We start from the raw sequence: 18,713 nt of genomic DNA, 5'->3' as shown, positions 1-18,713 counted from the left end.
AATACCTGTTTTCCATAGCATGATTTTCTAAAGTGCGAGATTGCAGAGGAGCACAACTGTCAAGTTATACCAGAATGACCTGTATTGTACATGGACTTCCTGGAGGCAATTCTTTCCACTGTGTGCAAGGGATAAATATCATTCAAAGAATGAAGTAGATGCTACAAGGTCCTTAAATGATCTTAGTTGCTTTGTACTTATTCAGATGTAAGTTTGTGTGAAATTGCCACTTAATTGGGTGCAATAGAAAAGAAGCCATATTAATCCATTTAACTGGCATATGCAGTCTGTTTCAGTGAGTTTAAGATGACACCAAATCTGTTTTGGAATTCTGTCAAAATTGTGAAAATTTCATGAGAGAAAGTTGTAAACTGCTTCTAGTGACAGGGCATTTTACTGGAGTAAAATGCACCCTTCACCCGATTTGATTTATTTATTGTCCATGTATCTTGCTGCAAAATAAAGTGCTATATAGTGTCACCACTCTCTGGCACCACCTTAAAACACAGAAAAATAAATCAAAACGTAGAATATAAAGGCAGAAAAATAAAGGAAAAGTGTTCAAATTTACAATCCTTCTTGGTAAGTGCCCAGAGACTAATTCCCTTTGTCGAACAGCCGCCACTAGAACAAAAGTTGCCAGTTTTCGGTGCCATCTTGCCTCCACCAATGTCCTCGCTGGACCTCACCGATATAGACCCCCCGATGGCGCCAGGTACCGCACCAATCCAAACTCAGTTTCACAGCTGCCTCCCTGACTCTGCCACCAGGCACCTCAACTCAGTTCTGCTGCAGCAGCCATGAGTTGGTGCTGGGACTGCCTCATCAATGCAGAGGCTGCCAGGAACCCAAATTCACTTCCACCACCAAGAGTCTCTGCTGGGCTCACTCGCTGACAACAATGCCATCACTGCAACTGAATTATTCAACAAAAAGTAAATAAAGGGGGGGAAGAAACAAAAGAAATCAGAAAGAAGAGAAAAGCAGGTAGGGCAAACAAGTCCCGGGCTCAGAAGCCCTACTCCATCACCACCTTACTGGATTATCTTGCCTAAAGTCTTGTTAAGATCTGTGGTTATTTAACTCCTGTGATAACTAACTTTAGACATTCTGAATGGCAGTTATATTTAACTTCAGACCAATTTTAATGCAAATCTTCTGATCTCTGTCACATGAAGGCGTGCAATGGATCTGTGCTTTGCTTTGGTTAATGGCAGCAATGTCCGAGGAATGATGAAAGAGCTGCTCTACTTCCTGGATCATTGTGACCCAGAGTTTAAGGCTGACTGCGCTTCTGGAATATTTTTGGCAGCAGAAAAGTAAGTGAAGGAAAATTACACCTCTAAGCAGAATCCATAGATTTGTTTTGAAAAGGAAGTTCCCATTTTCTTTTATATCAACCTGATGTACTCTCACAATTGGGATAAAATTTGGAATGTTGATTTGTTTTTAATCTACAGCAGTCACAGTTCATGTTCCGATTCTCTGTGCACAGAAGGAGCCAGAAGTGGTTTTAAATGTCTCTGGATCCCCAATTATAAGGCAGAATCATCTTTATAATTCTCTTGCTACAGACATTGACCCAACTGCCGTGAATGAATTATCCTCACGGAACTAGTCAATTCACAATGACTAGAGTTTACAGATCTACGCTTGATAAAGCACTTACTAATTACAGACCTCCAGTAAACATTATTTGATCATAACTCACAATGTTATCATTGCTATATCTTGGAAAATTGCATTTACCTCTCTGAAAATCTCACTGAACTCTTGAAATATCTCCCCATTCTGAGACAGTAGAAAACTCACAAACACTCGATGCCATGCTTGGATTTGAAACATGATCAACACGTGACATTTGAAATGATTTCCTTTCAGCAGTCACAATATACATTCTGCAACATTTCAGTCTTGATCAGTAAATTATACAAGTCCTTCTGGGAACTTGTGCTACAAAGAGCAACAATGCTCGCTGGCTCACTGCCTTTTCCCCATCCTCTGATATTGTATCACCAAACCCTTACACACTGCACACTACCCTTTACACTTCACTGCAATTTTCCTCCAGATGAAAATACCACCAACTGAAAGAGGCCAAGGAATCCAATTTAATGCTGAGAAGATGTAGAAGAGCAGTCAAAACTGATCTGATGCACTGTTTGTATGGATTTTGTGAGAGAGAATAAGGCTGCTTTCATGAAAGTATAATTATTCATCTTTAAAGCAAAAATGCAGAGTAAATTCTTGAATCATTGTTCTGCAACAAACCTTTGCATTCAAAAGTGAGCACTTTGTATATTTTGTTATATAAAAATTGATAAGTGCATCTCAAATCACTTGGGCTTATGTAATAATTAGTAACTGCGGCCAACAATTGAGTCATACAACGAATGTTTGTAATTAAATAAAAACAAGCGCACACACAAATGTTTGGCCTTAAAAAGATGCATCATTTGGATTTAGTTCTGTTTTCCAGTTCTGTGCCATTGAAATGCATAGGGGAAAAGCAATTGTGATGACAAAATTAGAGTCACATTGCTTCAGTGAAAAACAAGGTGTATTTTTTTGCAGATCTGCCATCACACACACACACATCTAATGCAAGCTGTAGTTTAGATGGCTGTTGATTGTGATCTGGTGTTTAGTCATAATTCCTGCCATTGTATAAAAGTCCGCCTTCCACCAGACTCCATATGGACTAGCATTCATTGCATTGCAAAAGAAAAAATAAGTAGGAATAGAATAGAATAGAATCCTTACAGTGTGGAAACAGGCCATTCAGCCCAACAAGTCCACTCAGACCCATTCCCCTACCCTATTACTCTACATTTCCCCTGACTAATGTACCTAACCTACACATCCCTGAACACTATGAGCAATTTAGCATGGCCAATTCACCTAACCTGAACAACTTTGGACTGTGGGAAGAAACCAGAGTACCCAAAAGAAACCCACGCAGATATGGGGAGAATTGTGCAAGCTCTACACACAGTTGCTCGAGGCTGGAATCGACCCTGCGTCCCTGATGCTGTAAGGCAGCAGTGCTAAACACTGAGCCCGTTCTTTCCCTCACTGCAATTGGGGAAATCCAGGACTTGGCACACAGCTGAAATTAATTCTCTGCCACAGTAAATTCTGTGCTGAGGGGTGGGGTATGGGGTCTCTTGTGCAGTGGTAATGCCCTACAGCTGAGCTAGGTGAACCTGCTTCAAGTCCTACTGCCTCCAAAGGTATGTCATAACATCTCCAAACAGGTTATTCAGAAAGTAATTAGTCCTGGAATTCTGTGATGGAAAAAAAGACATATCAGTGCCAGCTCCTTGAATTTCTCAACTTGTGGACCAGCTAACAAGCTGAATCACTGTCCAATCCTCTTGGTTGTGAAGATTTGGCTTACAAGCGGCCTCTAATGTTAAGACATTTCCCTACAATTATTGGTATTTTACTTGAGTATTTTGTCGAGGTTAGAGCCCATGTTCAACTTAATTCAGTTGCTTTGAAGATAACTAATTCCCAAACAGACTGCCTTTTTCTTTGCATTTCCAAATTGGAGACTTCTTAATATGAGACAGAAACAGCTTTCCCTCCCTGTGGTGTAGAAGTGATACATTCAGGTCAGACAAAATAGGAAAAATATTGTGAACAAAATATGAACTTAAAGTCTAATTGAAGTCCAAATGTTGTATTTATATTGGATGCCACAGTTTTTTGTCGAGTATCCACTGCATTATTTTCATTTAATCAACTAAACCCAGGAACATCATGGCTAATTTCCACACTATGGGTGATGTCTTTTCCAGGTATGCACCAAACAAGAGATGGCATATTGACACCATCATGAGAGTGCTCACCACTGTATGTATCACATCCCAGCAATTGCTTCCAATTTTTGCTGTTTTAAGTTGAGAATGTTAAGAGTCATTTTCACTGGTGCAATATTTTCTCTTCTAACAGGCTGGTGGTTATGTCCGTGATGATTCTGTGCCTCTGTTGATTCAACTTATCAGTAATGCAAACTCCCTTCATGCATACATTGTACAGAAGCTTTATCAGGCTATACGGGTGGATATTTCACAGGTAGGTAATGAGGATGAAACAGCTACATTGCAGGAATAATGGTCAATTTTGGATGAGAGTGAGCATTAACGATGGAAAATTCAAATGGATTGATGTAAGCGTACTTGACTTTAAAAATTTAAACTAATAATATCTAAATGTAACAGGGAACATGAATTTCTCTAATAGCCATCAAGCACTGGAGCATGGCGTACAATGTGCTTGCTTCCATTTCAGTTGTCCACAATTGATGAATGTTATTCTGGTTGATTCAGAAGGCATTTGGTTAGCAGTCATGGGTAGCATTGCTTCAAATGTTTAACTCTTATAACTAATCAGAGGTAACAAAAAATGGATTGCAAACATTGTAAAATGCAATGAGCTACAAAGGAACATGGTGACCAAGTAATAATCTCTCAGTTAAAATACTTTGTCTAAATCTAAGCAATAAAATAGTGTTTGATAAAATTAGAGAACTTAATTAAGCTCCTTAATAATACAAGCTTGGTTAGATTCTTCTTTACATGTTTGGTGTTGTTTTGATTTTTTTTTAAATGGGATCTCATAGTTACTCGATCTGTGATGACTTGAATATCATTGGCCATTTCAACTGGAAGGAAAGGTGTGCATTCTGTCTGTGGATGAATATTTCAAATGTCAGTATGACTGGGAAAAGTACTGAGACACACCCAAGTCCATGTTAGTGTGGTGACTGTGGAGAGGGATTTCATTGTTTTAAAAAGTCTGAAAAAATACATCACATTTCCCAGGAACAATTAAGCCACAGATTTGTTTTGTATAAGGACAAGTCTTCAATTAATCATGCAACCAAAAAGACACAATGATACCTGCACCATGGAAAAACTATGGAAATGGGCTTGTTGTAACCGAGTTAATTATCGGCTTGTAATCCATTGACGTCGATTCCAGGGAAAATGCTGGAAATGTGATGACTGCAGCGGAGGTTTCAATTATCCGTCATAACTGGAAATCCATCTGTACAGTCCTGCTTACACCAGCACCATGGAGAAACCATGGGAATGTGAGGGTTTGAGGAAGGATTCTATTATCCATTCCAGCTGGAAATCCTTTGGCACAGTCACACTGGGGAGAAACTATTCATCTGCTCCATATGTGGGAAGGGATTTTGTCTACCTCCTTTTTTTAAACAGTGCCGTCATATGTGCTGTTTTCCAATTTGCTGGAACTGCCCCAAAGTCCAGCAAATTTTGGAAAATTGTTCCAAGTAAAAAAGAGGAGGTATAGCTCAGAAACAGGCAGCTGGGAGCAAGGGAATCCCCGGAGATATAAAGGGGATACAGGAGTTTAGCTAGAAGGAAGTCAGGAGGGCGAAAAGAGGGCATGAGCTAGCCTTGGTTAAGAAGATTAGGGTGATATATTCTTTCAATATATTACAGGAAAAATGAATAACTAGAGAGAGAATAGGACCTGGGGCAGCATGGTGGCTCTGTGGTTAGCACTGCTGCCTCACAGTGCCAGAGACCTGGGTTCAATTCCAAGTTCAGGCTACGGTGAGGAGTTTGCACTTTCCCTCCGTGTCTGTGTGTTTGGGTTTCCTCCCACAATCCAAAGATGTGCAGGTTTGGTAAATTGGCCCTGCTAAATTGTCCATAGTGTTTGTGGATGTGTACGTTAGGTGCAATTATCAGGGATAAATATATGATAATAGGGGAGGGGAATACGCCTGGGTGGGTTATTCTTTCGTGGGTCGGTGTGGACTTGTTGGGCCAAAGGGCCTGTTTTCATATTGTGGTGATTCTATGTGGGTGTCACTAAGTGTCCTTGAAGCTTGTTGCAACCCATGTGATTTAGGTAGACCCAAGTAATATTAGGAAGGGAATTCCAGAATTTCCACCCAGCAACAATCAAGGAACAGCAATGTAGTTCCAAGACACACTGGTGTATAGCTTGGAGGAGAAATTGTAGATGGTGGTGTTCCCATGTGTCTGCCCTTGTCCTTCTCTGTGTGGGAAGCTGTGGATTCTGTCGAAGGAGCTTTGGTGAGTTGCTGCAATAAATCTTATAGGTGCTGGTGCTGCTGTATATCAATGCCACCTATCCAGACTGACAGATTAATCCGTCAGAAATCAGCCAGCTCAGGCAACAGCGTTGCTACCCAGTCCGTCCTGGTGATGGGTAGAGTATATACTGTTCCCTTGTCTTCCTCAGTGGCTCATCATAGAGGAGTAATGTTTCCTCTTCTGAGAGAGGGCAATAATTGATAACTGCTATCAACAGCTAAGAGGGTAGTTGATGGTAATTCGTAGGAGGGTATCCTTGCCCATATCTGACCTGATGCTGTGAGACTTTATGGGGTTTACAGTCCCCATAGTTGAGGATTACCAGGACAGCTGTACATCATTGTTTTGATACCTCTGGTGGCTATGCATTGCTGGTCAGTCAAGATATACCCAGGCATTATGATGGTGTTGTCTAAGATATTGCCTGTATGGTGTGGTATGACAGGCTGTTGCTTTATTAGTCTGTGGGAGGCCCAATGTTAGTAAGGAGGACTTTGCAGGACTTGGGTGTGCTGTTGCTTTGAATGGATACGACGACACCAGGTGGTCCATTCAGTTTTTATTCCTTTTGTACTTGTTAGTTTGTTACACCAGAAGTTTGAAATGCTAGGCAATTTTAGAAGGCATTTCATTGACATGCACATTGCTTTGGTCTGGAGTCAGATGTAGGCTAAACAGGTGGTGGATTTTGTCACCAAAGCTGTTAATGATTCTGCTGAGTTGCCTATTTCCAATTTATCAAGTAACGTAACATAAAAATTTCATAATTCCAATTATATCTGCATTTTTACTATCTAAACAGGCTCAATTTTTTTGTAAGAAAAATAAATTGTGCTGTAAGCACACCACAGGGCAGGAAGCATCTGTGAGAACAGGAAGATAAATGTAATGTTTCAGATTGTTAACATTTCCTTAGAACTTGTGTATTTTGGTCAGCCACTTGGGAGTTACAGTTGAATCTGTCGTGTTGCTTCATTCTACCCCATGGTCACCTTCTCAGCTCCCCCTGATCTTTGTCCCTTGTTCCCCCTGCTCTGGCCCTGTCTGCTACTTCCCAATCTCCCATTCCACTCCCCTGCCCATATTCTTTCCCATACTTGTTGCATATTTTCTCCTTTCTGCCCATGAGCTTCCCCTCTTCTAGGTCAGTGATACAATGATAATTACATTGGTTACTATTCAGTTAAATTTTATATGATAAAATGCATGACTTATGCAAATTTGATTTGGCAGAGGGATTTTGAAACATTGATTGAGAATGTAATCACATCATGTAGTTTCCATACAATTTGTCGCATGCCCAGTCTATTACAATCATAGAGATGTACAGCACAGAAACAAACCCTTCAATCCAACTCGTACATGCCAAGCAGATATCCTAACCTAATGTAGTCCCATTTGCCAGCACTTGGCCCATATCCCTCTAAACCCCCCTATTCATATACCCATCCAATGTCTTTTAAATGTTGTAATTGTACCAATCTCCGCCACTTCCTCTGCCAGCTTATTCCATACACACACCACCTTGTGTGTGAAAAAGTTGCCCTTTAAACCCCTTTTATTATCTTTCCCCTTTCAGCTTAAAACTATGCCCTCTAGTTCTGGACTCCACTACCCCCAGAGAAAAGGCTTGGTCTGTTTATGCTATCCATGCCCTCTGTTTTTATAAACCTGTCAGCCTCTGATGCTCCAGGCAAAATAGTCCCAAACTATTCAGCCTCTTCTAAAGCTCAAATCCTCCAACCCTGGCAACATCCTTGTAAATCTTTTCTGAACCCTTTCAAGTTTCATAAACATCTTTCCGATAGAAGGGAGACAAGAATTGCACACAATATTCCAAAAGTGGCCTAACCAATGTCCTGTACAGCCATAACATGCCCTCCCAACTCCTGTACTCAATACTCTGACCAATAAAGGAAAGCATACAAATGCCTTTTCACTATCTTATCGACCCGCGACTCTGCTTTTAAGGAACTGTGAACCTGCACTCCGAGGTCTTTGTTCAGCAACACACCCTCGGACCTTACCATTAAGTGTATAGGTTCAGCCTTGATTCGCCTTTCCAAAATGTGGCAGTTCACATTTATCTAAATTAAATTCTATCTGTCTCAGCCCATTGGCTCATCTGATCAAAATCCTGTTGCACTCTGAGGTAACTTTCTTTCTGTCCACTACACCTCCAATTATGGTGTCACCTGCAAACTAATTTACTATGCCTCCTGTGTTCACATCCAAATCATTTATATAAATGACAAAAAGAAGTGAATCCAGTACCAATCCTTGTGGCACACCACTGGTCACAGGCCTCCAGTCTGAAAAGCAGCCCTCCACCACCATCACCACCACTTATGTATTCTACCTTCAAGCCAGTTCTGTATCCAAATGACTAGGTCGCCCTGTATTCCATGTGATCTAGCCTTGTTAACCAGTCTATCATGAGGAATCTTGTTGAACACCTTACTGAAGTCCATATAGATCACCTTCACGGCTCTGCCCTCATCAATCCTCTTCATTACTTCTTCAAAAAACTCAGTCAAGTTAGTGAGACATGATTTCCCATGCACAATGCCATGTTGACTATCCTTGATCAGTCCTTGCCTATTCAAATAGATGTAAATCCTGTCCCTCAGGATGCCCTCCAACAACTTGTCCACCACCGATGTCAAGCTCACTAGTTTAATTTACCCTGTCTTTTCCTTACCACCTTCCTTAAATAGTGCCACGGCATCTCCAATTTTCCAGCACCTCACATGTTACTATTGATGATCCGATCGAAATACCTCAGCAAGGGGCCCAAACTTCCCACAAAGTTCTCGGGTACACCTAATCAGGTCCTGGGAATTTATTCACTTTTATGCATTTTAAGACATCCAGCACCGCCACCTCTAATATGGACATTTTTCAAGATATCACCATCTATTTCCCCACATTCTATTATCTTCCATGTCCTTCTCCACAGTAAACACTGATGCAAAATGTTCGTTTAGTATCTTCCCCCATCTCCAGCGGTTCTACATAGGCTGCCTTGCTGATTTTTGAGGGGTCCAACTCTCTCCCAGTTACACTTTTGTCCTTAAAGTATTTATAAAATCCCATTAAATTCTCCTTAACTCTATTTTTCAAAGCTATCTCATGTCCCCTTTTTGCTGTCCTGAATTTCCTCTTAAGTATATTCCTGCTTCCTTTATACTTTTCTCAGGATTAATTCGATATCTGCTGTCTGGACCTAACACATTCTTCGTTTTTCTTGACCAAAACCTCAATTTCTGTAGTCTCCAGCATTCCCTACACCTACCAGCCTTGCCTTTCACGCTGACAGGAAGATACTGTCTGTAGACTCTTGTTCTTTCATTTTTGAAGGCTTCCCATTTTCTAGCCATCCATTTTCCTGCGAACACCTGCGCCCAATTAACTTTTGAAAGTTCTTGCCTAATACTGTCAAAATTGGCCTTCCTCTGATTTCAGCCTTTAACTTTTAGATCCAATCTATCCTTTTCCATCACTATTTTAAAACTAATAGAATTATGGTCATTGGCCCCAAAATTCACCCCCCACTGACACCTCAGTCACTTGCCCTGCTTTATTTCCCAAGTGGAGGTCAGGTTTTGCACTTCCTCTGATAGGTATATCCACATACTGAATCAGAGAATTTTCTTGTACACGTACTTAAACTCTTGTCCATCTAAACCCTTAACATTATGGCAGGCCCAGTCTATGTTTGGATAGTTAAAATCCTCTACTATAACCACCTTATTATTCTTACAGATAACTGAGATTTCCTTACAAAGTTGTTTCTCCATTTCCCTCTGACTATTAGGAGGTCTATAGTACAATCCCAATAAGGTGATTGTCCCTTCCTTATTTCTCAGTACAACTAAAATAATACTCCCGTACTTAAGAATATCCTCCCTAAGTACAGCCGTAATGTTATCCTTTATCAAAAGTGCCACTCCACCTCCTTTCTTGCCCCCCTTTCTATCCTCCTTATAGTTTTGTATCCTGGATCACTAAGCTGCTAGTCTGAGCCATGTTTCTGTAATTTCTGTAAAATCCCAGTCCCATGTTCCTAACCATGCCTTGAGTACACCTGCCTTCCCTGTTAGGCCTCTTAAATTAAAATGCATTTATTTCAATGCATCATTCCTATCTTATTCTCTGCTTCGTTCATGCCTGCCCTGACTGTTTGACTTCCTCCTTTTCCCATCTGTACCAGTTTCAGATTGATCTCTTTCCTTGCTACCTCCGTCAGCAACAATACCTCCCCCACCCCCACCCCCCACTTTAAATCCTCCTGAGCAGCTCTAGCAAACCTACCTTCCAGTGTTTTTGTCCCCTTCCACTTCAGGTGTAATGCATCCCCCTTCTACAGGTCACTTCTACCCCAGAAGAGATTTCAACAATCCAAAAATGTGAATTCCTCTCCTCTGCACCAGCCGCTCAGCCATGCATTCATCTGCTGTCTCCTCCTATTCCTACTGTCACCAGGATTAACCCAGATATTGCTACCCTGGAGGACCTCCTTTTTAAATTGACTTCTTATATTCTCCCTTCAAAATCTTATCCTTTTCCCGTTCTATGTCGTTAGTTCCAATGTGTACAACAACTTCCTGCTGGTCCCTCTCCCCTTTTGAGAATATTCTGCAGTCTCCCCGTGATATCCTTGATCTTAGCACCAGGGAGACAACACACCATTCTGATTTCTCACTGTTGGCCACAGAATCATCTGTCAGTGCTTCTGACTAGGGAGTCCCCTATCACAATCAATTGCTTGGAAACTGATCTACCCCTTTTACATTTGAGTCTGCCTCAATACCAGAAACTTGGCTGGTCGTACTACATTCCCCTGAGTCTATCACTCCCCAAATTTTCCAGAGCAGCCACTTGTTTGAGGTAGGCTCATTGTCAATGCTTGTATTTGTCTGAAAACAAGCTAATCTGTAACTGGCCTACATGTTTGAACTTGGGGCCGGCCCATTTCTGTTTTACAGCAACCCTTGGTGCAGGTGGCAGTTTGGTGCATTGGAGAATATGGGGATCTACTGTTGTCTGCCGAGTTTGAGGAAGAATCGCAAGTTCAGGTATGGTTTTGTTCAAGGATGATATTAGCACTCTAGGAAGACTTGTCTTCTTCTGAATGAATCAGTGGGCGTCCCAAACAGCTGAATTGCATCTACACTGAACTGGTCGAAAATGAATGATTCTGCATTTTATAATATTCTGCTGAATGATTTCTTGGTATTTGGATTGTACAAATGAAATGTCAGTGTTAAAATGTGCTGCTATGTTCTGGATAAGTGGGTTCAGAGCTACTTTCTATCATTTAGAAACTTCTGGTTACTATTCAGTTAAATTTTTCCCCCTCCCTGCTTCCCTTCTCTGGGCTTGAAGCTGCCTCCAGTTTTCTGTTCATTCACTTATCCTTCATTTCTCTGATTTTAAGGTCTTTTATACATCCACCATGCATGTACAATTCCATGAATGTTTCAGCAATATTGACCTCACTCTGGCTTGACATCACAAATCCTGCCAACTCTCTTTTTTTTTCCCCATGTTAGATTCCTAGAGATACATCTTTTAAACTGAGCTTTTGGTAAGGTACAAACATTCACATCTTAGCTCATTATCTGTTTGTTTATTCACAATTATTTTCCTCAGTTCCTTTTGTAGTGTTCTTCTGGAATATATCCTAATTTAAAGGCAGATTATAAATAAGAGCTCTCTTCCCAGCAAGAAACAAATATCAGGCAGGGTTTGAGGTTTTTCTGAGTATGAGCCTCCCTGACGTACATTTTGGCAGTCGACAGTCATGGCATTGGATAGGTCCAGGACCTGGATTCCTTGACTCTCTCCTAAAGGGAAAAGAGCATTTAAATCATGGAGTGAGCTTGGAAAGGCAGAGGAGGATTGGTGCTGAATGGGTCATAGAAGTGTGAGGAGAGAATCACTTGCTCTTGAATTGTAGCCAAAAATTCCATTGCTGAAGTTAGCTGAATTGAAAACTTAAAGCTTTCACCATTTATTTGCCTGTTGTGGTTTGCCATAGCCATACGTTGTTTTTGTTCTTTCTGGGGATTCCTTGAACGTTTGAATGCTTGTGAATGATTGGATGACCCCAGTGGAAATTCTACATCTTGGTTGAAAAACTGTGGGAATTTAAATAAAGTACACGATTTGCTTGAATTCAAAATATGATGTTCACTGATGTCAGTCAACCTTGTGCACATAAAACTGCAACGTTACCAAATATGATAGAGGCATGTATATATTAAAAGTTTGATATTGTGAAAATTACACTTTGATATAATGCTGTGGCCAAATACATTGGTTGTGATAGATGATCATTGATTAGCTTGAGAAAGCTCCATGGTTCGATACATATTGTGGTATATTTAAACTATGCCAGTTATATTCAAACTCTTGAAAATAGAACACAAAGGTGCTTAAAATACTTGAATATATTGATTATAATTAAGGTTTGTGATAAAAATCTTGGATAATTTTAGATTTTAATACTGTTTCTGTCTCCAGTAAGCCAAATTGCTGCTTTATAATTAATTATTTTGGTCGTTCTGCTGTTACTTTCCCTGCCAAAGCACTCCAACATTTGACAACAGGGCTGTTGTTTACACTGACTTATTTATGAACAGGAAGATTGTTTTCTTGCCGTTTCACTCCTCGTCTCTTGAAGATCCTGACTCTTGTCATGAGGCAGTTTAATTGACATCCGTGCATATGGTGTCCACAAAGCTTTCGGCTCTGAAAGGCATTATTGCCAAACGCAATCTATTCCCTGCACAACAGATAGTATCTTAACAGGTGCTGGGATGTGATGTTGAACAGGTCTAATTCTGTTTATTCCAGGAATGTAAAAGTGAAGTTTAGCACTCAAATCGTTGACCTGACTGTTGATTAGGAGTCTTCAGATATCCTATTAACTGACCAAGTGCCTTTACGCATGTAACATTTGACTTAATAAGTGCATAGTATTGAACACTGAAGGCATGGAGAGTGTGAAGGGCAAACCTTTGAATATCTGGATGCATTTTTGCTCGCGCTCTCTCTCGTGCTCTTCCTCTCTTGCACACTCCCCCACCCCACTCCACTCCACCCTTTAACTTCTATTTGTGTATCTTAATTAACCCAGTTTCAGAAAGCCAAGGAATTGTCCAGCTATTCAGAGACTGAACATAGCACTGGTTTTGGTGATAACAAAGTAGTTTGAGTCACAAATTCTCCTGTACTGTTTTAATTAGCATGCATACAATTGAACATATTTATTGTCATTATATTGTTATACGCATGGTTATTTTCCATCACTCTGTTGAATGCACCTTTTAGTTGATTATTCTGATCTGCAGTTGCTTACATTTTCGGATCTTCTGAACAGAGCTGCCTCTTTGTTTGATTGCCATTAAACCACTGCAATCATTGCTAGCCAGTGTGAAAATCAGATTTAATTTTTCTTGATAATCAACTGTACTCAAGAGTACAAGTATTGGATGTAGGAGGACTAACCCACCGACACTAGCCTTCTATCAAAGGTTTTCTGAGCTGGATGGGAAAACCGGCTCTTTCTCCTCCTCATTTCTCCACCCACTACCACCATTTTCTGAATACACCTTCACCACATGCTGTGTCTGAAATTTATACTCCCATTGTATTTAGGAAGTTTGATTCTGGATTAGTGGTGCTGGAAGAGCACAGCAGTTCAGGCAGCATCCAAGTAGCTTCGAAATCAACATTTTGGGCAAAAGCCCTTCATCAGGAATGATTATTCCTGATGAAGGGCTTTTGCCCGAAACATCAATTTCGAAGCTACTTGGATGCTGCCTGAACTGCTGTGCTCTTCCAGCACCACTAATCCAGTATCTGGTTTCCAGCATCTGCAGTCATTGTTTTTACCTTTAGGAAGTTTGAGATGATTATAGTTGGAGAAGGCTGGAATTGGATATTTATTTGGTAGAGAACTGCAGCCTTGGTAATTATATTTGGTTTCTTGCTTTCCTATGTAGGTTACAGAAGATGAAGTGCTGGATGTTTTAGAGAAGATTCTGCAGTCCAGCCTCTCAGCACTCACAACGCGGGAATATGCGCTGACTGCCATTATGAAGCTTAGCACACGACTACAGAGCAGCACAAAGTAAATAGAATGTATTGGTATCTTGCCCTTTCCCCTTTCCTCTTCCTAAAACATGCAAAGTGCATAATAATTGATTTTCTTTCTGCAAGAAATCTTAAATCTATATGGGCTCATTCAGCTGAAACACTGACAATAGTGTCTTATTAGAAGGCTTTTGAGAAGCACTTTATCACAGAATAATAGGACTTTGCTATTAAATGTCTTTTCTATTTCCAAGTTACTTTCACTGGTAGATAACCAAATCCCTAAATAATTCACAATTTGAATTGTCTATCAGAGTTGTGCCTACAGTCTACACACAAGAGCAGCACAAGAACTTTGGTTTCTCCTTCTTGTTCTGTACCTTAGCCTGGTTATGGATGCCATTGTCTAATTTACAGATTAACCCATTCAACTAATGATATTTTATCCAATGGGAATCCAACTCCATCCTCCAGAAGGTTATCAATCTAAAGTTGGCATTTTCTAGATCTGGCTGTGTTACTTATCAGCCACATGACATTGGTCAATCACAGACAATACAAATTCCTGTTGTAACATCTGACCTCTCTACTACATAATTAGAGGAGAATAATAAGTATTTGTATGTCAAATTACTGCCCATTTTGTGCTCACATTACATGTTTAACTATTTAACTGTAGGTAGTTCTCTTATAATGCCATTGTTGTGTTCCCGTATGACACCATGTTACAAAAAATTGTGCAATAGAAATTATGCAGCCTATGGGAAATTTAGGGTTGGGGCAAACCCCCCAAAATACCAGTAGAAATCTAAACAAAAATAGTAGTTAGTCTAACACAAATGATAGCACCGACTAAGTAAATTTTGACCTGTTGTTTGGTACTATACAGTGCAATTCATCAGAATCTTCAACCAATTACTCTCGATCGTCATCTGTATCTGCTGGCTGCATTACATTATAGCCAGTCTTCTGATTCCATCCACTGATAACACTGCACAAAATGAAATGTGCCTTGATAGATGAAGGGTTGAATCTTAATTTCTTTCGCTAAGTGTCAGTTTTGTCAAACGTTTCGGAGGATTTCACGTCGTGATGCTCGGGGACATCGTATCGCCTTAATTTAAAAACCTTTCCCATCCTTTCTTCCCTCCTTACACACTATAGCACCATCATACCATGTGCCATTTCTAAAACAACTTACCATTTCCTGGATATCTCAAAATTGACCAATGTCCGTGGTGCAGCACTATCTTTTAAAAGATGTTGTGCAACCAGACAAGTGCTATCAATCCGGAGCTGCCCTGCATAGTTCCTGACATTGGCCCTGGATGTGGCAGACAATGGAAAATTGGTGCCTCTCTTTGTGGGATGGGTGATGCAGAGGCAAGACGGCCTTTTCTCCCAGGCCATCTTGAAGACGCCATCATACTGGAACCATGCCAATCTGCACCAGGGTTGCCATCCAGGCCAGTGTAGTTTCAACCATCTGAAGGAATGCAAAGAATGGAGGAAGATGATCAATGACTTTCTCCACTCTGCCAGTGAAATTACCACCATCTTCCCATTGATACCTCACACTCACCCTATCTGTGGTACTATCCCCACCATTTCCCACAACATCTTCCCCACTCACTCATCCTCGCTAATATCTGACCCTGACTAACCCTGAACCTCTTCTGCAAACCTACTCACCCCTGAGGACATTTCCATACATGCACCAAATGTAACAGTGTACTGTCCACCTTTCTCTCTCTCACCCACTGTGTGCAGAGCTTCCTTACTCTGACCACCCTGAACAGCTGACTGACCATGTCCAAGTCCTTGTACTGTTTTTTTATTTGCAGTTGGTTACCATTTTGATTAGTCACTGAAACAGATTCATGTCAGTCTGCAGTTGTTCTTTAACATCTAAACATACTTTTTAAACAAAAAGAGAAAAATCTCTTAATACAAACAACAAAGCCAAGTTTCAAACTGTTTCTCAACACCATCCTTTTACTGTTAGTTAATTCCAGTGAAATTTCACTCTGAACTCAACTCTTTAAGTTTTTAAGTTAACCGATTACTCCCAGCTGCTTGTCCTCAGGCTGTAGAGACACTTTTGCAATGCTTTTCCAAGTTCACAAATGCAAACATTTGACAATACTTTTCATGAAGCTCTTCATGAGAGAGCACACAAACCAACTGATCACATGATGCCAATGCAGTGTTCAGTCCTCTGTGCACCGTGACACCTAGTGCCAGGGATGAGAATCGCATAACAGCAAATGGGAAGTTTGCTTCAAAAAGTTCGGCAATTCATTAACTGCATTTAATAAACCCACATTATAGGAAAACTAATGTACTTTTTTAAAAAATATATGTAAACCTAGCTAATGGTAATCTTAGATAAGTCAAATCCTGAAGTGAAACTTGGCTTTATAGATCATAAGGTTTATTTTTGCAATTCAGTTATCATATTGTTCAGTCACAATGTGTTACAAGATGCTGCCAATATATTTTTAACAAAAAAAATGAAAGTTTAACACACAAAAGAAAATAAAAAGAGTTATATATGACAATTTGTAAAGAACTTACAATAACTAGTAAAAAGAATTCAATTTATTTTCCCTGCAATCATGAATGGACATTCACTCCCACTGAAGTATTGCTCTTATCTCTTCACCCTCATTTTCTTACTCAGTTAACAAAGTCACAAACACTGATCCTCCACATGGTGATTTGCTGAATTATAAGAAAAAATACTCTGGGTTTTAATTAGCCCCTGTCTAAAATTGGATTGCGAAAATATGTAGAACTTCTTCCCTTTTGCTTCTGCTATTTCAAGCACTGATAAAATCTGAGTTTCTGACCCTTTCAAAAAGATGGCAAAAAGAAGACCAATCAGCTTCCAGCACTGAAAACCCAAAATCTATTTGTCTCTTAAAGACTAGAACCCAGGTTCCCTAATAATCTGCAATATCATTACATTTGTATCACCTTCACGGAAACCAGACCAATCGGATATCAAACAGGAGGCCTCCAGATGCTGATGTCAATAAAGAGAAATCAAGGAGCTTACAGACAATGAGGGTTCATGGGGACAAGAGAATTTACACAATTACTAATATAAATCAATTACCTTTTTTAATAAATAGTATATTTAACAGAATCTCTGAGGTTCAGTTCTATTTTGTTAACTGATCTCAGCCAATGTCTGCAGTCAAAGTATTATAGTTGGCCCCTAAGGAAGACCAATTTCAAACTGGGTCTTTGTTACTGAATGCTGCTTGATGTTCCCTTCTGTCAAGTTGGTGTCATGGGCCAACAGTTAGTTTGGCTTCAGCTGGCCCAAAATGTAATACTTTTGGATGAACGTGATTTTGTCCCCCATCTCTTCTGAGGCTGCGCTCTCTCTTATGCAATGGCCAAAGCTGAAGTCTGCCAGCAAAAGTTGGCACTTTCAAGAAAAAGGGTGGGGCAATTGTGATGGGAGTAGTTGTACCTAAAATGTTCCTTGAAATGTTAATTGTTCAAGTTACTAAACTTTCAGAAGCTATTTCACAGTTTGACTTTAACCTGTGATTCCTACAGTCGCATCAGGAAAGCAGTTTCTATCTACGGAAGCAGTTTAGATGTAGAACTTCAACAACGAGCAGTGGAGTACAGTGCACTCTTCATGAGGTTTGACCATATGCGGTGAGTAGGATTCAGCCTTTTCTTGTGAAAATAATTCCTGCAGCATTTGTTGAAACATAAAAGTAAGGTGCAACTCATCACCACTATCCTTCATGGTCTATGCTCCCAACCCCAGGTTTGTGGAGATTTCTTGAACTGCTGTTATCCATTTTTTTTTTATTCCTTACTCTTTTTTATGGAGTATGAACATCACCAGTAGGGCCAATACCCTTACTAGGTTATTTCCGAGGGCAAGTAAGAGTCAACAACATTCTGGTGGGTTTGCAACCATATATAAGTGAGGATGGCAGATTCCTTTCCTTGAAGGATATTGGCAATTTAAGTCCCAAAAATGCCCCATAAGCATTTGACTTCCTTGGCAATAAAAATCTATCTAATCTTAAATCAATTCAATGATCTGGCCTCATTGTTTTTGGAGAAGAGAATTTCACAGACTAAGGACTGTTTGAGAGGAAAACAAAACTCATCCTGATCTTTTTAGGATAACCTCCTATTTTTAAGCTCTGTTCCCTGATTCTCATTTCCCTCATGAGGATATTGCTCCTCCCAGTATTCACCTCAGGATCTTAACAAGAAGTGATCCTATTAAAATATGCTCTGAACTCCAGTGAGTAAAGGTGAAATCTGTTAAACCTTCCTTCATCAGATATTTAGTAAATAGTTCCAGCATTTGATTTTTTTTTTAAGGACATGCTTTCATCTCTCTCTTAATTGAATGTGTAAGCCATTACACTTCCTTTGTAACTTTATAGTTTGTTCCCTCAAAACTCCTTATGTTTTTAATTTAACTGTCAGAAGCTCATGTGGGTGCTGTAAGCCAGCTTATTCTGC

The 18,713-nt window shown here is 40.1% G+C and overlaps 1 protein-coding gene across 2 annotated transcripts in view; it reads left to right on the top strand.

Moving 5' to 3' along the window:
- The window catches only part of LOC140463152 (AP-1 complex subunit gamma-1-like), a 135,123-nt gene that overhangs the window by 97,310 nt on the left and 19,100 nt on the right, over nt 1-18,713 (top strand). For both annotated transcript variants that reach the window (XM_072556919.1, XM_072556918.1), the window contains exons 12-17: nt 1,179-1,319; nt 3,804-3,858; nt 3,958-4,080; nt 11,090-11,179; nt 14,114-14,241; nt 17,778-17,882. In XM_072556919.1, coding sequence (XP_072413020.1) covers nt 1,179-1,319; nt 3,804-3,858; nt 3,958-4,080; nt 11,090-11,179; nt 14,114-14,241; nt 17,778-17,882 — 642 coding nt within the window. The remainder of the gene's footprint in view (nt 1-1,178; nt 1,320-3,803; nt 3,859-3,957; nt 4,081-11,089; nt 11,180-14,113; nt 14,242-17,777; nt 17,883-18,713) is intronic.

Source organism: Chiloscyllium punctatum, chromosome 37, assembly GCF_047496795.1.
Source record: "Chiloscyllium punctatum isolate Juve2018m chromosome 37, sChiPun1.3, whole genome shotgun sequence".
NCBI classification, from domain to species: domain Eukaryota; kingdom Metazoa; phylum Chordata; class Chondrichthyes; order Orectolobiformes; family Hemiscylliidae; genus Chiloscyllium; species Chiloscyllium punctatum.
The sequence above is the reverse complement of the archived record's forward strand: the minus strand, read 5'-3'. Positions and strand labels throughout refer to the sequence as shown.